Source organism: Miscanthus floridulus, chromosome 7 (assembly GCF_019320115.1).
Source record: "Miscanthus floridulus cultivar M001 chromosome 7, ASM1932011v1, whole genome shotgun sequence".
Taxonomy (NCBI): Eukaryota; Viridiplantae; Streptophyta; class Magnoliopsida; order Poales; family Poaceae; genus Miscanthus; species Miscanthus floridulus.
In genome coordinates, this window is record NC_089586.1 from 82,915,563 (window position 1) to 82,939,300 (window position 23,738).

The 23,738-nt window shown below is 48.9% G+C and overlaps 4 protein-coding genes and 1 pseudogene across 4 annotated transcripts; 4 read left to right on the plus strand and 1 right to left on the minus strand.

Moving 5' to 3' along the window:
- Positions 1 to 745: 745 nt before the first annotated feature.
- Positions 746 to 2,385, minus strand: LOC136463606 (trihelix transcription factor ENAP1-like). Its single transcript, XM_066462590.1, has one exon. It carries the CDS (start codon positions 2,383 to 2,385, stop codon positions 1,099 to 1,101), a length of 1,287 nt encoding a protein of 428 aa, XP_066318687.1. The 3' UTR covers positions 746 to 1,098.
- On the plus strand, positions 2,297 to 5,230 carry LOC136467187 (uncharacterized). The gene is made up of 5 exons (XM_066465779.1): positions 2,297 to 2,857; positions 3,328 to 3,543; positions 4,081 to 4,188; positions 4,305 to 4,414; positions 4,498 to 5,230. Exons 1-5 carry the CDS (start codon positions 2,448 to 2,450, stop codon positions 4,521 to 4,523), a joined length of 870 nt encoding a protein of 289 aa, XP_066321876.1. The 5' UTR covers positions 2,297 to 2,447; the 3' UTR covers positions 4,524 to 5,230.
- Positions 5,231 to 9,222: 3,992 nt separating this feature from the next.
- LOC136465753 (zinc finger BED domain-containing protein RICESLEEPER 1-like) lies at positions 9,223 to 10,125 on the plus strand. The gene has a single exon (XM_066464365.1). The coding sequence runs from the start codon at positions 9,223 to 9,225 to the stop codon at positions 10,123 to 10,125; it is 903 nt and encodes a 300-aa protein (XP_066320462.1).
- A 465-nt stretch (positions 10,126 to 10,590) lies between these two features.
- LOC136463608 (uncharacterized) lies at positions 10,591 to 11,339 on the plus strand. Its single transcript, XM_066462591.1, has one exon. It carries the CDS (start codon positions 10,610 to 10,612, stop codon positions 11,186 to 11,188), a length of 579 nt encoding a protein of 192 aa, XP_066318688.1. The 5' UTR covers positions 10,591 to 10,609; the 3' UTR covers positions 11,189 to 11,339.
- An 11,006-nt stretch (positions 11,340 to 22,345) lies between these two features.
- Positions 22,346 to 23,047, plus strand: LOC136465754 (uncharacterized; annotated as a pseudogene).
- The last annotated feature ends 691 nt before the right edge of the window (positions 23,048 to 23,738 follow it).

The following is a 23,738-nucleotide window of genomic DNA, read 5'->3' on the forward strand; positions in this document are numbered from 1 at the left end:
TGATTTCTGAGGCAGATGGAAACATTCATTCGATGTAATGCGAAATAGCCGGAGCCTTGTTTGTATATTAAAAAACAATTAAAATCAATTCAAATTGTTTAAAAGAATTCGCTTCTGTTTTGGATATAAAAATATAAAATTTTGGCTTGAGATTGAATCCAGTCACAGCAGAACCAAGCTGCATGTTGCAGCAATGCTTTCGAGTGCCTAGCAGCACTGCAGCAATGCTTTCGTTCATAGCGAACAATGGTCCCCCACAAAGCAAAAATGCCATACAGTTCTTCTCTTGTGGCAAGCAGGGTCTGCGTAAAGTATCAAGTTAATCAACAGTGGTTAATTAGCCACTGGGCCTTTTATGTCTCCAAAGATTCTGCCGAATCCAACCCCCAAAGCCCATATGTACAAGTACAACAATAATAATAAACCAGCAGAGCGTATTGCGCTTCATCACCATTGATTTGTCACATGGCATGATGCACAATAATATTCTGTTTGTCATCACCAGAAAGGAGTACATGACATCCTGCCGTTACAGGAATCCCAGACTACTGCCCTTTGCTTGATGAACGATGAGTCTGAAATCAATCAGATGGCAGAGAAGACAGATGACTGACTTATTTTTCCACACAGCCCTTGTGGCATGAAAAATCATGGAGCTGTTCGACCGATGGTTTCTGCTCATAAGCTAATTTGACCGATAAGTTCAAGCGAATAAATTCAAGCAAGGCAGAGTGAGCACTGAACAGATACCAATACTCATTCCATGAATAAACACAAATACAGCTAACAATTTCCACAAAATTAAGCATGTTACATATGATGACAAACTCTCTATGACAATTTCCTGACAACAGAGCACAGTCACGGGCACAAACAGGCACCCACACTATTCAGCTTACTTGCCATTATTCAATGCTAATCCTTGCTTCTTGTAGCTAACACCACCACTACCACTACTTGAGCTCACCAGAGTCTGGGAGCAGCAAATTTTTCTGCTAGCGCAAAACACCCGATTACTAACAGATGCAAATTTCTGTTGAGTTTACCATTCCATTGCTGGAGAGGAGAGGACCGGAGAGGAGAGCAATCATCACTGATTCACTGGCTCTCTTCCTCCTCGTCTTCCGCATCCTCCTCCTGTGCCGCTTCCTTGTTGTCCGACTCGTTGCCGTTGCCATCGCCATCGCCATCGCCGTCGCCCCCGGCGGGGCTCGTGCTGCTGTTCTGGTAATGTGCTTGCTGCGGGGCGGCAGGGTGGGGGTGCCTGCTGCTGCCGGCCTTGATACGGTACCGGACGCGGTGGTTGCTGCTGGTCGCGACCTCGGCGGTCACGCCGGCTCTCCGCGCGCCGTTGCCGTCGGCAGGGATGGGGACGGCGGCCATGGGCGCGGTGGTGGCCGCCGCCGCGCCGCCGCCCGTGGCTGCCTTGGAGAGCTCCATCTGCATCTTGAGGAAGAACTGCACGCGCTGCTCCTCCAGCTGCCGGGCGGACTCCAGGCGCTCCCGCTCCATCCGGAGCTCCTGCTCCCTCCTGGCGCTCTCCACGCGCTCGTACACCTCCCCTAGCCGCCGGATCGCCTGCGCCAGGTCGCGCAGGCCCTGCGCGCGGCTCACGCTGCTGCTCTCCCCGCCACCGTTGGCCGCGGCGGCGGCGGCCAAGGGCTCCTCCACGCGCTGCTGCCTCTTCCCGTTCGCCACCGCGGAAGACGGCGGGAACCCGTCCGAGGAGTCGGACGACGCCGACGGCTGCGGCGGCGGCGACGACGGCGGCATCCTCCGCTTGGCCCCCGCCGAGGAATGGAGCGGCGTGCGGGTGCGCTGCGGGAAGTTGATGCGCGGCGGCACCATGGGCCCAGAGCTCCGGGCGGCTGCTGCTGCCGCCGCCGCCGCCGCAGAAGCCGAGGAGGAGGAAGAATTGGGCTTGAGCACTGGGGCGAGCAGGTCGTCGAGCCGGTCGAAGTAGCGCCAGTCGGAGTCGTGCTTGGCTTTCTCGATCTTGTACTTCTTCTTGAGCGTGTCGATGCGGTTCTTGCACTGCACGTCCGACTTGGGCGCCTTGGAGTAGCCGTCGCGGGAGGAGACGACCTCGGCGACCTCCTGCCACTGCGGGTGCCGGAGGTTGCCCCGCCCCAGCGCCACGAAGCGCTCCCCCCAGGCGTCGATGAGCGTGGAGGTGGCGCCGTCGCTCCACGCGTCCTCGCGGCCGCCGCCGCCGCCGCCCGAGGAAGGGGAAGGCTTGCGGAGCGGGATAGCGACGGCGACGTGGCCGGGAGGCGCGGCGGCGACCGTGACGTGGTCGGCGACGGGGAGCGGGGACGGGGAGCGCGACGGCGACCGGGACGGCGAGCGCGACGGCGACCGGGAGGCCGCGCCGTCGTCGTCCATGGCCGGAGATCTAGCGGCCGGCGAAGGGGGAGGAGGGTTTCCTTGGGGATATTTCCGGGTGGATGGGGAACGCGGAATTGTTCCGATTATTTTCTGCGCTTCCGGTTCCGGTGTGTTGTGTCCGTCGCGTCCGGCGGCGAGGGGAGCGAAGCGAGGGAGTCGTCGCCTGGACGGAGCGGGATGGCTGGCTCTGGCTGCCTGCTGCCTTCCTTGCTGGGCCGAAATGGGCCAGGCCGGACAACAGAGAGACGGGCCTCGGGCTAGGTCCACTGCCGGAGAAAACGGGACATCGGGTCCTGTGTCGGCTGCCTGAACCAGAACACTTGGGCAGAGCAAGGCTTCAGACCGGGGAAGCGCACCGCGGGCTCCCTGTCTCCCCCGCGCCGCCGCGGATGGCTGGAGCCACCACGCCGGCATCTGGCGCCCTCGTCAGGGTCTGCCTGCCTCCGCTCCTGCTCCTCTTTCTCTACGGGTAAGCCGCGCTTGTTTTGTTTCTACCACCACTCCTGCGCAGCTGCGCTGCTGAACTTTGGACTTTTGGGCTCCTTGCTATTGCTCCCAGTGCGGTCCATCCAGCCTGCAGAAACTAGCTTCTCGACCTTTCTTTGCCCAAAAAATGTTAGATTTGCTAGACTAGGATGCTTGCTTCAGAACATCTGAGCAAGGTTTCGGCCTGCCATCCTTAAGACCCTATGGATATATCGATGACAAACATGCCTACTTGCCCGGCCGTGGACCTAACTACGCACGATGATTTTTCAACGTACATAATTCATAATTCTAGATCAACCAAAGTAGATCTTATCTGAGGGCCGCTTTTTGGGGTGCGTTATATGCTGTAGCTGTACACAGGAAGTGGCTGAAGAAGCCGACAAGGCTGCAAGGCTTGCGTACTTGCAAGTGATGTTGGATTTTGGAATGTTATCAATTCAGGTGCTGCAGATGTGGGGCTGTCGAGAGGGAGAGAACCCTTGCGATGATCAAGCCGGATGGTTTGTCAGGTAAGTACACGGAAAAAATCAAGGCGGCCATCTTGGATTCTGGATTTCATATCGTCAAAGAGACCGAGGTCCAGCTTGATGCTGAGAGGGCGTCTCTCTTCTATGTGGAGCATTCCCAGAGAAGCTTCTTTGACAGCCTAGTCAAGTATATAACAAGGTATTATTGTTGCTTGAAAGACTCGTGCCTTTTATGTTTCTTGCATATAATGCTTCATTTAGTCTATGCTCCAGCCTCCAGTCGTCTAGAACCTCTACTCTGTTGCTTGTGTTGTCTTCAGTTGTTCTTAATGTAGGTGGCAAGATGCTGATTTGTACACCTCTTGACACCAAACCCTTAGCTAAATTGATCTTTGGTAGCTATCTCCTTAAAACGCAAGTAGCAATTTCTGAGATATGAGCATGTCAAGCTAATTGTTATTCTATTTGTATGTGCCATTATTCCATTAAAATACTTATGCGGCGAAGATGCAATCTTTAGGTTAACAGGGAATTACTAAAACTATTGAAGTGAGGTGTTTTAAACTTAGCCACAGTTGACTTGTCAGCACGCTATATCTGAATCTTCATTGACCCTTTTATTCCCGGATTGCAAATTCTGTTCAGTTTAGCTTGTACATTTGCATTAGGCACTTCGAGGCTAACATTGCCACTAACAGTTTGTAACATGACTTTTTATGTTTGTGTTCATCTTTAGTGGTCCAGTTCTCGCTATGGTTCTGGAAAGACATGATGCCATTGCGCAATGGAGAGCTTTGATTGGACCAACTGATGCAAGAAAGGCCAAAACCTCTCATCCAAACAGGTTAAAAATTGTATTTTTTTCCTTTAACCAGTTATGGGCTTGAATACATTTTTTATTGCATTACTGTATTCATTTTTCATTTTTGTGGTCACCAACAGTATTCTTTGTCATTTCAGCATTAGAGCAATGTGTGGGCTGGACTCAGAGAAAAATTGCGTGCATGGTTCAGATTCACTGGAATCTGCAGCCAGAGAGATCTCATTTTTCTTTGGAGAAGCTGATTCTGGTTGGTTCCTTCACTACTTGTTTCATACGGGAGTGTAAATATCATGCCATAAAGTTTTCTGACCTTAATTTTTAATGATGCAGTAACTGTGGAACATGATGAGCTTTAGACGCTAGACTGGTATCAGTAAGTCAGCAAACTGAATCTTGATGTGTCTTTGAACCCTTAGTTGATGAATACTTAGGTGCATCAGTTGAGGGCTTGACACCACATGATGAGAACCTAGCTAGTGTGGCTTCATATACAGAGTTCTCCGAGACTGATCTGCAGATTGTGATTGCTAAGGATGGCTGAGGCCTAGCCGCCTAGTGGTCTAGCATTCCTAAGCTTCTACTTACTTAAGCGTTACTCTCCAAGTAATTCTGTGTAACGAAACTACTTTCCAGCCGGTTTCAGCTTTCTCCCTCACAGAATACTATTGAACCAGCCGAAACTAGACGAAAAACGTACCAGCTGAACAGGGCGTTATATTTGATTGCACTGGCACTGCACACAAATAGATCTTTGCAGTTGATGCTGGACAGTCTTGTTTACCAGAAACTGTCACTTGGCAGTCCTTCAAGAATGCAAGTTGAGATTTGAGAATACAGTAGAATCCATGGAATGGGGAGAAGAGAACTGCCGATTTGTCCAAGAGCCGGATGCTTAGGATCAGGAATTTGTTCTGACGTAGTTGTCCAAAGTTTATGCGTCGTTGACGCCAAAGTTGTAATTGTAAACTTCCAATATCCAAGAAAGCTTAGTGAGTGCAGGCTGACAAATTTGCTTCTTTTTATTTTGACAAGGAGATAAATTTGCTTGTGGGCTGTTTATGAAGTTCCCCACCCCGAGAGCTCCCATCTCTCTTGGACCTCGCCCTACTCCCCTGAGGCATTTCGTCACGCCAGTTGCTCGCCTCTATCGGAAGACGTGAGCACGCCGAGTAGCGAGCAAGCAGGCGGCGGACGACTAACGACGAGCACGGCAAGCAGTCGACGACGGCAAGCAACGAGCAGACAACAAAATCCACGATGACTTCTTTGATTTTGTGATTGATTTGTGGCTTGTGTGATGTATCTGTCATCTGTGATGCTTGATTGATCTGTGGAGATGGAAGATGCAAACATGTGATTTTTGTTAATTGTTTTACTTTTCTTTTGCCAAAATTTTTTTGGGCCACGGCCTACTGGGCTGGCACGGTGTGGTTAACGGCACCCAACTTCATGCCTAGGCCTAAGGTTTAGCTCATTGGGTGGGCGGCACACGGTTGGGCTCACACCAGTCGCCACACAAGGTCGGCGACAGCATTTCCCACGCCGACCTTGAAGCCTTGCTCAAAAAAAAAAAAAGAGGGCGCAGGTTTTTTGTTAGGAATATGGTAAATAATAGGAGTGGTTCTATCCTTGGTCCTTACAGTTGAGCGTCATGTTTGTTTGGGCTTATTTGGCTTATAAGTCGTACTTTTTTCAATCAACGAACAGTATTTTTCTCTCACGCCAATTCAGCCAATAGTACTTTCAGCTATGGCTTATCAGTCAAACAAGCCCAAATGAACAGGGTGAAGGTTCTCAGTATCCATTCCTAGAGCTAGACGGCTAGTTACATATATGTACCAGATATGCTATGTTCATTCTGAAACCTTTGTTTCTCTTGACGTGTGCAATGTGATGTCTTCATGTACAGCGATTTTGTATGAACCTTGGATCTGTTCACTTGAGCTTATAAAAGCTTAACAGAGGTGATGTTGCCCGCTTTGAACACCAGATTCCAGATGCTGAAACTTTGCTTCTTCCACTGTTCAGCTGAGAGCGCAGAAAGGGACACGAGAGCTCACGGTATCAATCAATGAGATAAAGGATGGAGCCTAGACTGCACTGACAGGTAGCTGTTCCAAAGCAATGCGGGATGGGGAAGGGAATCCATTGCAGCAAGGAATTCAAAATGAGCGAGTGCCCCGGTGAGCGGGAGTCCCCCATCCCCCCGCCGCCGTCCACCAGCCACCCAGACCACTGCGCCACAGTGCGTAGCCCATACCTCCCCCAGCCAATCGACCCCACTTCCCCCCACGCCGTGGTATCGGAGGAGCTCGAAGAGGTGGAGCTCCTTGACTGGGATGAGGCTGACGACGCGGTCGACATTGAAGGCTCCCCTGGCGCCATGGAAGCAGAGGAGGGAGCTACGTCACCGGATCTGCGGAGCAGGCACGCGGAATCGGCAGCAGGACCAACATCTGAAGCGACCTCGACTGCCACGCCCTCTCCGTCGAGATCCGGCGGATCGGCAAGCGGACGCGTGACCGGGTTGGAAGGCGTGCTCACCCGCTCGGAGCCCGCATCTAAAGCGCAAGACGAAGGCCAGGCGCCGGCCAGGCTCAAATCGATCCTGTTTCGGCCATCGAGGGCGCCGACGACTGCCGCTGCGCCTGCTGGCCGTCGGAAGACAGTATGGACGCAAGTCGTGCTGACGGGAGCTTCCGCACAGGGGCCGGTGCCGCAGACGCCTCACCGCTCCAAGGCGCCGGCCTGCCCGAAGGGGAAGGCCATTTACTCCCCTCCTAGCAGCCGCTGGTATAGATTTCCAAACAGGCCAGACCCGCTGGGCCGACACGGGCCGGTGCGGAAAAACACGGCACTGGCCCGGTGCGGCACGGCTTGGCCCGTGCCCGTGCCTGGTCCGGCCTGCCACCGTGCCCGTGTCTAGTCCTACACACCGGCCCGTAGTGCCAGCACGGGCACGGCCCGCTCCAACGGGCAGCACGGTGGTGCCACGGGTGCCTGCCTGCCGTTGATCCCCTCCCCCCGCTCCTAGCCGTCGGATCCTCCCGTGGGGGCAGGAGGGCTATATAATCCTCCCCACCGCGGCCGCTCCCCCGGCGCTGGAACCCTAGCTCATTCTCTCGTCGCTCTCCTCTCTCCTATCGGTGGAAACCCTAGCCTCTCTCTCTCTTTCTTCTCGCCCTCCGGTGGCTGGTTGAGCCACTGGTGCCAAGGCGAGGCCGTCAAGGTACCAGGGGGCCGGATCTTTGCGTCGTTGACCTCTCCAGCGTCTCCGGTGCTCCGGACGTAGAGCTCGGAGCCTTTCCAAACCCTAGCTCATTCCGTCACCATGGAGTCTTCTAGCAGGTAAGGGGTCAGTTCCGGTGGCCGGTGGTTCCCTCTTCTCCCTCTCCGCCCTCAATCTCCTCTTCTCCCCTCAGATCCGGTGGTTCCCGCCCTCAATCTCCATCTGTCCCCTTATTCTTCATCCCTGAATGTCGATTGAGCCTCGTTCTAGGTATCCTCGCCTCATCTCCATCATCTGTCCGTCGTCCACATCGCTGGCTGCCGCCACCTCCGGGGCTCCGGTCTCCGTTGAGGTACCGGGGGTGTGCAATCGGTCCGTCTCATCGTCATCGTTTACGGGGCTCCGACCGTAGAGGTAAGGGTAAACCCTAACCCTAACCCTAATCCCCAACCTAACCCTACTTTTATCTGTTGATTGTGGCAGCCGTCGAGGAACCAGAGACGGCAGAGATGGCCCCAGGCGCCGTGCGACACGACGACGGGGAGTTTGACCACTCCCAGAACGGTGAGCTGCGTATGTGCGGGATGGCTGGAGATGATGAGGACGATGATGTCCGCGAGGACGCTACCGTGCTCTTCGGCCGTTCTGCTGTTGATCCCCTTCCCGTCGGTGACTTCGACCCCCCAGTCGACGTGGCTGATGCCGATGGTGGCCAGAGCGAGGTTAGCCCTGTCGGTTCTAATCGCCCTTCCACATCTGCTGTCTGAGATGACTTTGAGAAGCACTACAAAACTGAGAAAGGTAGAAAGGTCAGGTTTGTTGCCACTTGCCTTCATTGCCATAAGCGCTACTCTGCTTATTCTGCTCATGGCACTGGGCATCTTACTCGACATCTTGCTAAGTGTCCTAAGAAACTTGAGAAGACCCGGGGTATGACTCAGACTCATATTGCTTTTAATTCTGATGGTTCTGTTCGTCGTTGGGAGTACAGTGCTGAGGTAGCTCGTGTTGAACTTGTTCGTATGCTTGCTAGATTGGACCTACCTCTTATGATTGGTGAAACAGAGGCATTTAAAGATTATATTAAAACTGCTCATAACCCTAATTTTTCACCTATCTCTAAGCAAACCACTGGTAGAGATCTGTTTAAATACTACAATGAGAAACGTGATAAATTGATGGTCTGTTTAAAGGATAATGTTGTTTAATCTATTGCTATTACCTCTGATACATGGTCTGGAAAGGCTAAAGAAGATTATTTATCTATTGTGGCTCATTTCATTAATGCTGATTGGCAATTAGAGAAAAGGGTACTTGGTTTAAGGTTGATTGATGTGTCCCATAATGCTGAGAACATTGCTGAGCGTGTTGCATCTGTCCTTGCTGAGTATGGTATACTTAACAAGGTTTTTTCTGTAACTTTGGATAATGCATCTGCAAATAAAAATGCTATGGATAAACTGAAACCTATACTTAAAGAATATTTGGGTTCTGATCTGTTTTTGCATCAATGATGTGCTTGTCATATTATTAACCTACTTGTGAAAGAAGCACTAGCTGTTGTGAATCCTCTCATTGATGATTTTAGAACAACAATCTCTTTTATGAACTTCTCTAATCAAAGAATTGCTGCATATAAGAGTTATTGCATTGCTAGTGGTGTTAGACCTAAGAAGTTTAGATTAGATATGGATGTTAGATGGAACTCTATTTACCTAATGCTTAAGCACTTGCTGCCTCACAAGAGTACTTTCAGTACTTTTATTGAGGCCAATTACCCTAGAGGTTCAAGTAGTGGTTTTCTTTTGACTGATGATCACTGGGCTATGGCAAATAAAATCTTAGAATTTCTTGAACTGTTCTATGACTCAACTGTTGATTTGTCTGGTGTTTACTATCATACTTCTCCACTTATGATTCATCATCTTGTTAAGATTACTATACACCTGCATAGGTATCAACATGATGAACATCTAAGATCTGTTATCCAACCTATGATTGACAAATACAATAAGTACTGGAAGAACATACCTGATCTTTATTCTATTGCATTCATATTGGATCCAAGAGCTAAAATTAAGGAATTTACCAAAGCGCTTAGGAAGTTACATTCTCTTTTTAATATTGACTACACTAATAAGTTACTGGTCACCAGAGCTCTTCTGTTTAAAATGTATAACATGTATGATGTAATGTATGGCTCTAATAGGCTGAAAAGGGTTGTTCCTCCATCCCCGTCTGGTAAGAAAAGAATAGCTTGGGCTGAAATTTATGATGATGAGGAGTTGGATGTTAGAGCTGGCTGTTCTTTCCTCCCTTCTAGTCTTGATCATTCTAGGAGTGTTTCTGCCACTTCCTTGCTGCAGGCAGCAACTGCTAGTTCTAACTCTAATGAACTTGCATCCTACCTGGACTGTGACATAGTAAGCCAGTTGGATGATGAGTTTGACATCATGCAGTGGTGGCATGAGCACAAGCTTACTTATTCAGTACTTTCTGTTCTTGCTAAAGACATTTTGATCATACCTGTGTCAACCATTTCTTCAGAGTCTACTTTTAGCTTAACTGGCAGGATCATCGAGGAGCGGCGGCGGAGGCTGAACCCTGAAACTGTAGAGGCGCTTACCTGCATAAAGGATTGGGAGAATGCTGAGATAAGACTGCAGCACATGGTGGAGGACAAAGAGCTGAAAGAGGCCTTTGCTGGTCTTTATCTTGATGTCAACTAGTTCACTTCTCATTTATGTAATGGTTCTGTAATAACTGAGACTTGGATTTATGGTGATGGATGTAATAAATAATTAATCTAGGAGCTGGCTGTACTCTTTTCTTGTTTAGTGTTTCTCACGACCCGGTCGAGATGGATGGCTACTGTCGTCAGGAGGACGACCCCATGCTGCAGGAATCTCACCGTTCCTGGACCTCCGCTGAGACAGAGCCCCGCTACTCGCCTGATGGCGATGGAGGCGACGCGGCGCACGGCTCCCCGGCGTATGTGCCGGTCTCGGATCTGTGGTACACGGGCCGAATGCAACATCAAAGGCCCACCCCAGTCCAGCAGGAGGTGGTCTTCGGGCCAGGGGTCCAGCTTGACGACCCAATGGCCCACGAGATCGAGGCGGCCCACCGTGGGCAGAACGGGTCGCCTGACTCGGCCAGGTTCTGGGATGACGGCCAAGTCGACGACATCTCCGACTATGTCACCCGGACCGGATGGACATCGACACGGCTGCGGCGGCGCAGGTGGATGCCCCCACGCCGGCGGACAGGCTGCCGGTGGCCGGCGGGCGGGACCTCGGCGCCTCTACTGCGGCCTTCCGTGGAGGGGGAGGACACCAGAGCAGCGACATCTGCAGGGGCCTGTTCCGCGACATCCCCGACCCGCTGCTTCCCGCGCCGGCCGTGTCTCCACCACGCCCGGCATCCACCCGTACTGTGAGGCAGAGGAAGACGATGGAGGCCAAGCGATCCAGCATGCGACTGGTGGCCGAGCCATCCTCAGTGCCGGTGTCCCAGCGCGCTCAGCAGAAACTGATGCGCGAGCTGGACTTCCTCAACTCGCAGGAGACCGAGCCTGATGCAGCTGTGACAGCCTATGTTGACATGTATGGTGATGACCTCCCCAAGCACGCAGTCAAGGCAATCAGGGCGGCGACTCGCATGGGGAACAAGAAGCTGGCCAAGGTCCTTGCAGCCCTGGCGAAGGAGGCAGATGCAGCTGACATGGAGGTTCAGTGGATGATCACTGCAGCAGACAGGGAGGCTGTTGCCTCAGTTATCAATGTGTGTTAGTTTAGTGCCAGCGCCAACCGGTACTCGACCGGTCAAGTTAGGTTTATTTCCAGTATGTGTTGTCATGTGGTTGAAGAAGATGGCTCAGCTATGTAGAAGTTGTGTCTGTATGTCAAGCTGGCTGTCATCCTGTTGTTTGGCAGTGGCAGAAGTTCTGTATGTTGTTAACTTGCTGAATGGATTGTGGGCTTGCTGGCAATGTGTGTTCCCCTGTTGCTCTTCTGTTCATGGAATGGATGAAAGCAACCTAAAAATTTTCAATTGGAATGTGTGAGGCTTAAACAGTGGGGCAAGAAGGGAAGCAGTAAAGCTAATGATACAGAAAACAAAACCGCAGATTATCTGTTTGCAGGAAACAAAATTGCACGCCATTGATGGCTTTCTTGCAATGGAATTCCTGGGGCCGAAGTTCAGCTCCAACTTTGAATACTTGTCAGCGGATGACACGAGAGGAGGGGTTCTGATTGCTTGGGATCAGGACTTTGTTAGTGGAGGTGCAGTAGACTGTAAGAGCTACTGTCTATCAGTGGAGATCACATTGAGGCAAACCAATACTGCGTTCACCATCACAGCAGTATATGGGCCGACAAATCATGCTGAAAAAGATGATTTTCTGGTGGAGTTAATTGCATCACAACCAGCAGTAGCAGTGCCATGGATTTGCTTAGGTGACTTTAACTTAATATGTGAAGCCAGGGACAAAAACAACACCAACCTCAACTGAGCACACATGAGGAAGTTCAGACAAGCCTTGGATGCTAGCGAACTAATATAGAAAAGAATTCAGAACAGAAAATATGCGTGGAGCAATGGACAAAGGAACCCCACTTTGGTCTACCTTGATCGGTTTTTCTGCAACAAGGAGTGGGCTGACATTTTCATCGGCGTCAACCTGCAGCCGCTATCTAGTTCCTTGTCAGATCATTGCCTCCTCTTCCTATGCAATCTGCAGCAACCGCACAGAATGGCAGTCTTCAGGTTTGAGCACTTCTGGACCCGAGTGCCTGGCTTCCTCGAAATTGTGCAGGCTGCATGGTCGATGCCGGTGCGTGGGACCTCGCCACTTATGATACTCCATAACCGGTTTCAGAACACAAAGAAATCACTACTGAGTTGGAGTAGATCCCTCTTCAGTGACGCCCGTCTACAACTTCACATGGCAAACGAGGTGATCATGCGATTGGACATTACCTAGGAGTCAAGAGTACTATCAGATGCAGAGATAGAGCTGCAGCGAGAACTCAAGCACCATGTCATGGGATGGGCAGCGATTGAGAGAGCGCGTCGTCAGCAGAGTTCAAGAGTTCTTAACTTAAAAGAGGGGATGCCTGCACTAAGTTTTTCCACCAGAAGGCAAACGGTCGACGGAGGCGGCATCTAATTGCCTATCTGAGGAATGATGAAGGCGAATTTATTTGGAAGCATGCAGACAAGGAGCAGCTAGCCTACTGCTACTTCCAAACAGTGCTGGGGACCAAGCTGAACAGGCGCCACACTTTGGACTGGGATAGCATGGAGCTAGGGCAAATTGATGACGACAACCTTGACCAACCCTTCTCCCTGGAGGAAATCAAAGATGCAGTTGATGACCTCCCCACGGAGAAAGCCCCAGGGCCGGATGGATTCACAGGTGGTTTTTATAAGAAATGTTGGGAAATCATTAGGTATGACCTGCTAGCTGCCATGGCAGGCTTTCGTGGCCTGAGAACTGGACCGCTCGACGCTCTAAATGAAGCAATCATTGTTTTGATCCCGAAAACAGAGACGGCGGAGCAACTAAAGGAATTCAGGCCTATCAGTTTGATCCACTCCTTCGCCAAGCTAATCACAAAGATGATCTCGAGGAGGCTGTCATCTCAAATTCAGTCCTTGGTCTCGAATTCCCAGAGTGCCTTCATAAAGCATCAGTTCATTCAAGATAACTTCCTGTATGTAAGGAACCTGGCCAGAGCATATCACCGGACTAAGACACCAGCCCTCCTTTTTAAACTTGATATCTCCAAGGCCTTCGATACTGTATCTTGGGAGTACATGTTAGAACTTCTGGAACACCGGGGTTTCAGCAGCAGAGGGAGAGAATGGCTAGCCACATCGTTCAAAACATCACACTCGAAGGTACTGATAAATGGCGTGGCCGGCAAAAGAATCAAACACGCACGCGGCCTTCGGCAAGGTGACCGGCTCTCCCCATACTTATTCATTCTGGCCATTGACACGCTACAGAAAGTGCTAGAAATCGCTCACTACGAGGGCGGCATGCGAGGCTACGTCTCTCCCTTTATGCTGACGATGCGGTCATCTTCATCAATCCCATTCAGTCTGAGGTTACAGCTCTGTTCTCGATCTTGGGTAACTTTCGGGAAGCCACCGGACTTAAGCTGACTCTGGAGAAATGCATGGTTGCACCGATAAGATGCTCGGAGCTAGACTTGGATCAGATTCTGGAGACATTTGCTGGAAGAAGAGTGGGGTTCCCACTAACATACTTGGGATTGCCATTAACCCTCGGCCGATTAAAGGTGGTACACGTCCAAAGGGTGGTGGACAATTCAAGATCGAGACTGGCAGGATGGCAAGGGAAGCTCCTAAATATAGCAGGCAGGAGGGAACTGGTCAGATCAGTCCTGAGCTCAATCCTGACCTATCTGTTGACCGCCCTTAAGGTGCCAAAACAGCTTTTTCAGGAAATCGACATAGCACGGCGGCGGTTCTTATGGGCAGGTGACAGCGAGCTGACGAGCGGCAAGTGCAAAGTGGCGTGGACGCTGGTGGCGCGGCCGACTGAGTTTGGAGGCCTAGGCATTTTGGATTTGGAACGCTTCAGCAGAGCACTGCGCCTAAGGTGGCTGTGGTTCAATTGGACCAACCCCGAACGGCCGTGGAACGGGACAGAACTACCGGTCGACTCGTTGGACATTAGCCTCTTCAACGCTGCCACAACGGTAACCGTCCACAATGGGAGGAAAGCATCCTTCTGGCTCTCCAGCTGGTTAAATGGCCAGGCTCCGTCAAAGCTATGCCCACTCCTTTACTGCCACAGCCGACGCAAGAACAGATCGGTCAGAGATGCAATTGTGGGCGGATGTTGGATTGGAGACATCGCTCATAGCCTGACGCAACCACTGTTGGATGAATTTTTCAAACTTTGGAGAGCCATCGACGTAGCCCATTTATACCTTGAAGATGATATAGAAGACACCATAACATGGACTCTTGAGAGCTCCGGGAAGTATTCTGCAAAGTCAGCCGATAAAATTCAATTCGAAGGCCAATACCTCTCCAATTTTCATAAACTGATCTGGGAATCATGGGCACCTCCAAGGTGCAAGTTCTTGTGGCTGCTCCTCCAGAACAGATTGTGGACGTCAGTGAGGCTGCAATTGCGCGGATGGGAGAACAATTACTTCTGCGCCTTGTGTGAAAGAAATCTTGAGACTGCCCACCATCTGTTTATCGAATGCCCTTACTCCCGACGGGTCTGGGTGCTAGTATAAACTTGGAGTGGCTGTCCAAATTTGAACCCTGCACAGTGGCTTCAGGCACAGGATCTGGAAGCATGGCTTAAGCTGGTGGTGACAACTGGCGTTGGCCACAGTGTGACAACCCTAACCCTCTGGAGCATATGGAAGCAGAGGAATGCAAGAGTCTTCAGAGAGAATGCGAAGCCTGAACATGCCTTGTTCGCGGAGATTAAAGATGCCCTTTTTGTTGTACAAAACGATGCTATGTAATAACGACATTATTTTTTTCAAACTCCAGGTAGCTTAGGCTGCAGGGAGTAGCGCCACTCGCGCATGTAATAACTGTTGCTATCCTCTACTTATTATAAATCAAAGCTGGGCAACCAGATCTTTCAAAAAAAAGGTAGCTGTTCCCACCGAAGCCAGAAGTTTTTTCTGTGCGTCGGACTAGCAAGGTTCACCTAACAAATTATTGTGCACTAATTTAGTTACCGATATATGTGTTAGGTTGGAGAAATACAGTATATCTAGATATATAATAAAAATAATATATTTATAAATAAGCCAAAACGTGTTATGATTTAGAATTGATGGAGTACTTGATTGAAAATCCAAGGAGAACTGATTTGATAGCATAGGTTAACTTACAAACTATTGTTTGTTTAGTATAACTTCTTATGACTCAGAGGCTCACTCTGCATCAGTATTTTTTTCTCTCCTCAGTCGTCACGAAATGAACTGGAAGACCAAAAGGCTACGTTTTGTGGCTCCTCCGGCTCCAGCTCTATCATCTGATACCATAGCATACCAAATATGGCCGGGATGTCCCCATTTGCCGAGGTTGCAAGGACGAGTTGTCACAAATTTATTTTATCTATGCCTGTAAACACCCATGTTCTTGCTTCTGCCGTTTTTCCAGTGGCGGAGCCACCGCCCGGCCATCCCGGGCGGCTGGCCGAGCTCAGTGCTGAAGTTCGATCAAGAGAAATTTCTTTATAACAAAGTTAAACTCTGTAATTTTCTAGTTAAATATATTTTCATAATAAGAATTGCTCGAGCTCCTAAAAACTTGTGGCTCCGCTAATGCGTTTTTCTGACGATGAATTGCGCTTTCAGAGAGGAATTAGCGAATGCTTGTCGCAGAATCACGCAAGCGGCCCAATTTAATTAAATTAGGAATTAGCAAATTCTTCTCACAAACAGTCTGTTCGCTTGTTGGTTTCAGCCAGCTCAAATCAGTCAGCCAACAGTGTTTTTCTCTTATAACAAATCAGCACCAGCCAGTCAAATCAATCCAGAAACTACGTACAGGCAGCACCGACCGACGAACAGAGAGAAGGTTCGGTAGCGCTGCTTTGCTCCATGATTGGTGTCAGAGCAGGTAGCACCTACGTACAGGCTAAACTACAGAGAGAGACCCAACCAAGTCTTTGGCGGGCCGGGGCAGAAGCAGAATTGAGACGGGACGCCGCCACGCCGGCAGCCGGAATCGTCACTTCGAGGCCCTAGCATGCATGTTGCCGCCGCTAGCTCCCTGCTGCGTCCTAGCCTAGAGATGCAGACCAAGTTGGGATGCACGGGCTTATTCTATATTCGGCTTGTCTAATATTGTTTTTAGCTAAAATAGTATTTTTTTTAAATAATTCAGTCAATTTCAGTCAAATTTTAAAGCAGCGAACGAAACCAATAATGCAAATAGGCTAGATCAGATGAGCATGATAGACACGTGGAATCGTATAGGGGTCAGGCTCAGGCATGCATAGCCATATACGAGTAGTATGATCATTGAGAAAGCCCATGCGCATGCACGGCTCTCGAGCCGCCGTCCGCCGATGCACTCCGCGCGAGACGCAGAGGGGTGTGCCTTGTCATAATATTGCTATATACTGTAGATATATCTGGATTCTGGAGCTTCAAACTCGTGCCGTAGCATGTTCAGGGGATCCGCGATTTTCCAGATTATGAGGCACGCACCGTGGGTGCTGGATCGAGCTAGCAGCCTGTGCTTTGGAGTGGAGTCGATCCCATGCATGCCTATGGGTGAATGAGGCGATCGATGCAGAGCTCTACTTCTGCCTTCGGGATTTGCGATATTTATTCGTTTTGCTTTCAAGGAACAAGGATGATTTCTTTGATTGAGATATTTAACTGCTCATTCACGATTGATGTTCCTAGCTACTAGTCCACAAGGTAATTTTCCAATGGACTAGAGTGGGGTAGCCCTGTTTGGCACGATTCCACTTCAATAGTGAAGCTTTTCTTTTCCTTCGGCTCTATGAACAGTTTCATTGCTGGAGCTAGAGCCGTTTTGGTAAAATGTTTGACAAAACAGTTCCACCCGTAGAGTTCTTTAAAACATGCTGTTAGAATATGTATCGAATATTATGCACGAGTTTTGTTACGCTTAAGTCTGAGTTGTATTTGGTAATATATAATAGAGTTGGTGTTGACTCTGTAACCTCCTCTTCTCGTAGATACGAGAGGAGGGCTGTCACGCAAAAGCTTACACGCGACTGGTCGCTCTCCTGAGGCAGCGCACGACTCGCTGGCCCGACCTACGTACGAGTAGCCTGGCGGCCTGGCCTTCTTTTATTATTTTTGAGTGGAAGGTGCGGCCTGGCCTGTGTGCCTTCGTGCGAGAGGCAAGGGCCAAGGCATGTAGCCCACATACAAAAGGAAATGAAAGGCCGGCCCATGTGCAGGAGAGGCAGGCCTGTGGACTTCACGTGCAAGGCTAGGGCTAATCAAAATAACTTGTCAATTGTTCAAATATAACTTGCTATGCTTTGAAATTAAACTTACAATACACAAGGTCATGCAGTTTGTAGTGTTTTTTAGTTTCAGTTTAATGAGTTATAAGTTTCATTTTTCATTATTCCTTCCAGTTTAATGAGTTATTTGTTTCTTTTTTTTTTCCAGTTCTTGTGTTTCAGTTTCCCTTCCAGTTTCGAATGCCTTCCTAAATCCTGCATATTAGTTCTCAATTTATGTGTAGCTTTTCGTCTCATTTCTTTTCATTATTTTCTGTTCAAGGAGTTATGGGTTTTATTTTTCAGTTATCCTTTCATTTTAATGAGTTTTGAGTTTTATTTTTCCCTATTAGTTTCAAATGTCGTCTTCATTCCTACGTAATAGTTTTTCTTCAATATTTTCTGCTTTTAAATATTGACATTTTTTGTTTAAATGCTCCTTTTAGTTTTCAGTCAACCATTCAGTTTAATGAGTTTTGAGTTTCATTTTTTCAGTTTTTGTGTTTCAGTATCTCTTTCAGGTTCAAATGCCTTCCTAAATCCTATATATTAGGTTTTTGTTTCATTGTTTCTTTTAGTTTCAGTTTAATGAGTTATGAGTTTCATTTTTTCAGTCACCCTTTCAGATCCGACTGCCTTCCTAAATCGTACCTATTAGTTGTTCTTCAATTTTCCTGCTTTTAAATATTTTATTTTTAAAAATTGCTTCTTTAATTCAAGTTAAATATGTTATCAATGAGAAAGTTGTCATGTATTTTGGAGAATACTTGTCTTCGAATGTAAGATTTCAGTACTATACCACCCATAAATTGCCTTAAGATCTTTTAGTAACAACTTTAGTAACTCTGATAATTGTCCTAGCACATATTAGATATAAATTGCTACTAGAATAAAATTCTTTAAAATGGATACAACGTACAGGCGAAATGAAAAACGGATACACCTTTTAAAAGTTATAGGAAGTTAAAATAAATGTTTTGGGTTTGCTTAACCTGCATCAGGGTGACGTCATGATGAAAGTGACATTTGCAAAGGACAAGGGCGGTGGAGCAGCGTGCGCTCGGGGCTGGGGTCTGACATTTGCATGTTGCTCGTTATTTTGAAAATGGAAAGGACAGGCGCGGGGAGGGACATGTCGTGTGGGGCTGATTCGCGCGCGGTATCCTAGAGCGCGACGGGTAGCGCTATAAGGGCATGTTTGGTGCGGCTCCCGCACTGCTCTGACTTCGGCGTAGGCAGTAGAGCCGCACCAAACAATACAGGTTGTAGGAGCGCTTTCAGTGTAGAATGAGTGAGGAGAAGTCGTTTTCTTGTACGGCAGGCAAAGCCACGATTTCGGGCTTCGGCAAAAGGGCTCCGGCTCCGGCACGGGAGCACGCGGAGCGGAGCCACTCCAAACAGGCCCTAACTTTGTCCATGTTATAACCACGACGACGTAGCAATAGGTTTGTGGGAGGGTGGCGGTACATTGCTGGGACCTTAGAGCGGCCGGTGTTGCTGTGTCCTGAGAATTAGACTTTGGCTGAACCTCGTTTATAAATATCTTGTCGTTGATATCGTCTGTCATTTTGTATGTTTGTCTCGATAGATTTAATCGACGCTTCTTGCGCGTGGAGATTAGCAAACAGCTCATCGTTGTGAGGGCTAATTTCTAACACATGCTCTCACAGAACTCCATGCAAGACCCACCAGGACGAAGTGAAGCCACTATATTTGGTTTCATCTCACCTTAAACTTCTGTGAAAACACGATTTAAAGAGCTTTTTAGGTGAAGCCATTTTATTTTACCCTATTTGACACAAAATAGCTCCTAGCTCCTGAATTGGATGAAAAAGCGGTGCGAGCTATTTGAATCTAGTCGACTCTTTGAAGTGACTCATCGTTAGCTTACTATTTATTTGAATCTAGGCAGCGTTTTGAAGTGCCTCTCATCATTAACTTACTATATTACTACTTTACTAGTATTCCATCGGTTCATTCGGGAGAATAAAATCCTAGCACTCCTATGTTATCCTAAGAATATCTCTAATAGTTTTTTTTATATTGAATGAAAAAAGCTCTCTCTAACAACTTGTAATCTCACTCCTAGTGTTTCCACATTTGAACAAATCGATTGATACGCATAGAAAGATGTGTGGAGGGAGGGGGGAGGCTGTCTCGCGATGTTTCCTCCTCTCAACGTTTCTTTGTCCAAACCTCTTCCACCCCAAGTTACCAATGGTCGCTCGGCCACCGCCGCTTGGCGAGCCATATGGTCGTCGCTGACTATGGCTGTTTCAATAAGGCTACCGGTCGGCTCAGGCGTGCCTGTGTGGTCGGGGTTGCGCCGGCGTGGCCGGGGCGGCCGCACCAAGGTTACGGGTGGCGAGCGTGATCTATGCACAAAGAAGACCCAGTTGCCAACAACAAACCTTCACATGGGATCTAATTTTTTTTAGGAGCAAGATTTTAGAAATGGTAGGAGAAACCTAGCAATTATGCTCCTAATTTTTTTAGCGATTTAAAAAAACTCATTGATCTGCCTATTCTTTTTTTGAAACTACAAGAGATGCTGTAAAAAGAATGTAACTCTTGCTTATATCCCAAAAACGTGTGCTACATAAATGTATGAACAATACTCCCTCCGTTCCTTAATAAAAGCCATATAGTTTTTAGCAATAATATTAACGCACGACTTGGGAAAGGATGTGAGACCGAGGAAAAAAAAGGAAAATCAGGCCATCTTCTTTCTCCCAATCAGATTGCTTCCTAAATCTAAGGGATTGGTTGGGGCATGTGCTATGTACGATGGGAAGGTTTCCAAATTAATCGGCGTGCAAGCTGATACGTACCTATATTTTAGAATTTTCTTTAGAAATCTATATGGCTTATATTAAGGAACGGAGGGAGTAATAAAGTATAGAAAGTATATAGTTAATAGGTGTTATTTTTGCTTTTGATCAATGAACTCATATGGAGTGGAGAATAAAATGTTGGAATGTGATCTCGGCTAATCCTAAAATTAATTATTAATTAAGTTGCTGGTCCACCTGCCATACATATCTAATATATTAGATCTGCCGTGATAGGCGGCAACCCTTAGATCTTCTAGCGTTCACCCCCTAGCCCATAGTGCATCTATAGATAAGAGAAGACGCCTCTAGCGGCTCCATCCATGTGAAACAAATCATATTACCGGTCACTAAGGTGCTGGAGGGTCTAGGAAGACCATCTACCCACGTCCAGGTACAGTTGCTACATGTTGGGCCTACATCGGGTTCTTCATCAAAAGAGAGCACTAGTTCTTAGATTGGTGAAGATAAGTTCATCTACATCAACTCCTACGTCAAGTACACGAGCACAAATGGCATCTGCCGACCCTGGTTAGTATCTAAGATTAATTTCTGCATTAAGATGAGTCAGTGATCATGTTTAGGCAAAGATAAGATCCTAATCTAAGTTCTATTTCAACAATCGGTATCAGAAGCCTGCTTAGATCTAACATGATCCTAAGCTAGAGTTTAATCTGTTTCATGCCTCTGTTATGTTAGACTAATTTCGGTTAAGTCAGATTAGATGTAAATTATTTTTTATTAAGATTAATCTGATCTGCTACATGCATGATTAGCCTCTGTGACGTTTATGTTAATCTAATGATGCATGTTTATGATACACTAATTGCCATATTAGATCTGTTTTAAGTTTCAGTAAGTAATTAGACCTTAATTAGATACGATCTAAGATTGAGTTCATGATTAGACTAAGCAATTAGGGTTTGAAGGTTTACTGTTAATCGCTTTTAATCTTAGTTAAGCAACCAGTTTCTCTCTTCGTGCATTCAGATGAAATTACATGCATCACGACATTTCAATCAATCTAAGTCTCAGATTAAGAATCAATCTAAGTAATTAGTCTTGGATTAGTTTAATTTTTTGCAAATAAGGGTGTTTTCCACCAAATTAAACCGATATTAAGCACTTAGAAGGAGGTGATTTGGGCAAACCTTGAGAAAAGTCCCAAAAATCCCCAATTTTCCCCAAATCAAGAACCCTAACCCTAAACTAAGCATCAGAGAAGGGCTATACCTAAGTGGCTCGTACCCAGCGCCTAAGGCCGGGTTGCCACGGCCGCCGCTGGACCACGCGGACTGACCACCGATGCGCGCTCGCCCATAAGGTCGGGCCACCACTGCGGGGGCCCTGTGTGCTCGCCGCCACCGCTTGGTTAAGGGTGGGCGCCTCCGCCACGCGCGCGCAAGCTCTGCCAAGGGCCACGACGCTCGCGTGCTGGGCATTGCCACCGCCGCGCCATGAGTTAAGGGCAGTCACCGTGGGCTTCAGTGCACCCGATGGGGCTCGCTAGACGGAGCCACGCACAGGCTGTTACCACGCGCGCACCGCCTACAAGGCTGGCCAGTGCTTGTCGCATCGTGCCGTGCATATCCTCCCACTCTGTCTCTTTCTCTGAACAGCTGCATGAGTAAGAAGAGGCTTTTCCCTATGTGCCATTATGAAAGATGCTCCGTTCCTAGATGCCACAAAAAGTTCACATCAAAAAGTTCACATGAACCCTGGTGCCATGACGCTAAACTTTCTTGTCCTCCATGCCATTCCATCTGCCTTCTGTTAGATTTTCAACGTTTGCTAGCCCTGACATGTGGGCCTGACCATGGAAAATGTATAAAATGCCCCCTCTCTCCCAATCCCTCCCCACACACGTCACGCTCCTACGGTCCTGCCCCTTCGGCGCCATGCCTCAGGATAGAGGAACTCGAACGCCGGTAGGGTGGGTGCGACCAGCACCTCATCGGCGGCATAATGGAGAACGGAGGTCGGCGACGCGAACATGTAGACCAAGGTGGGGCAGTCCACCGCCTACGGATCCAGCAACGCGGGCGCTGTCACCGCCGCCGTGGCCGGGGCTGGGGCCGGGGCAAGAGCCTCTCGCCAGCACCAGTCGTCAACCCGATGGCCGCCACCTCCAGCAACCACACTGCCAGTGGCGGCGACGTTGGATGCGCAAGTGGGGAGGAAAGCGCGTGCTCCACACCCTTCGTAAGCGTGCTGTCCAGCCCCGACCGTGACCTATCGTTCTCCGCTGCTGGTTGCTTCTATAGCACACCATCTAGCACCGCCCGTGACTCATCGTTCTCCACTGCCGGTTGCTTCTATAGCGCGCCGACAAGCCCCACGCGCTGCGGCCCTGGCACTACGGATGAGTATGATGGCTGTGAGCTAGGATTCAACTTTGACTTCTCCTTGCGCTGCCCATCTCTCACCGCGGTGGTGATGTCCTCCGCTGACGAGCTCTTCCACAACAGCCAAATCCGGCAAATGTGGCTCACGTCCTTCCTGCTCCGTCCATAGGTGCTCCCGCCTCTTGATGGAGATGTCCACTTGCCACCACCACCATCACCGCACGAGCATGGCCGTCTCCACCGAAGCCCGCCTGTGCACCGCCGGTACCGCTGCCTCTCCCTGTTCCACGCCTGCTGGCTATCGCCGTCATCATCGCCTGCCCCGGCGGCGAAGTCCGTGGAGCCAATAGCGGCGAGCGAGGCCGAGGTGGCCTCGTTGGCATCACGGTCATCGTCGTCCTCCTCATCGGCGTCCTCTGCTTCCTCCTCGTCATCAAGAAGCTACTACCGCAGGTGGGATCTCTATTTATAGTAATCTTATAGCGATGTATTTTTAAGTGTTGATGACTGCTGAAAATGTTGGTCTTCTGCTGGTGATTCTTTGGTCTGGTTGGAGTCCCTTTATCCTGAGGCATGGCACCAGAGGGGCAGGACCGTAGGAGCGCAACGTGCGTGGGGAGGGATTGGGAGAGGGGGTATTTTGTACATTTTCCCTGGTCGGGCCCGCATGTCAGGGCTAGCAAACGGTGGAAATCTAACAGAAGGTGGACGAAATGGCGTGAAGGACAAAAAAGTTTAGCGTCATGGCACCAGGGTCTGTGTGAACTTTTTAGTGGCATATAGGAATGGAGCATCTTTTATAATGGCACACAGGGAAAAGCCTCGAGTAAGAAGCAGAGTGAGAGAGTGAGGAGTGATTAGGGTTTTGGACCATATTTATATGAGCTAAGGATGAATCGCGTCCGCTCGATCGAAATGAATGGACGAGATTGATTTTGTCATTTAGGGTTTTCCTTTGGGCCGCTGCTAGGCTTGAGGGGAGAGGTCTCGTCGGCCGTTGGCAAGCCTACGCGCGTGGAGCCCCCCATGGGCCTCTGCTGGGCTGCTTCGCCTTTAAGGCTAAATTGAGTTTTTTAGAATATGAGTTCAGTTACTATTTATTCTCAGCGCACATTAAGTATTTCAATTAAGTTGAGTTGATTAATGTTAAATCTCCATTATTT

Bases quoted from the DNA above. Each gene is read 5' to 3' on its own strand.
- LOC136463606 (XM_066462590.1), bottom strand. From the start codon at position 2,385: ATGGACGACGACGGCGCGGCCTCCCGGTCGCCGTCGCGCTCGCCGTCC.
- LOC136467187 (XM_066465779.1), top strand. From the start codon at position 2,448: ATGGGGAACGCGGAATTGTTCCGATTATTTTCTGCGCTTCCGGTTCCG. The intron at 2,858-3,327 runs GTAAGCCGCGCT...CAGGTGCTGCAG, and splicing joins CTGCTCCTCTTTCTCTACGG to ATGTGGGGCTGTCGAGAGGG. The intron at 4,415-4,497 runs GTTGGTTCCTTC...TTAATGATGCAG, and splicing joins CTTTGGAGAAGCTGATTCTG to TAACTGTGGAACATGATGAG.
- LOC136465753 (XM_066464365.1), top strand. From the start codon at position 9,223: ATGGCAAATAAAATCTTAGAATTTCTTGAACTGTTCTATGACTCAACT.
- LOC136463608 (XM_066462591.1), top strand. From the start codon at position 10,610: ATGGACATCGACACGGCTGCGGCGGCGCAGGTGGATGCCCCCACGCCG.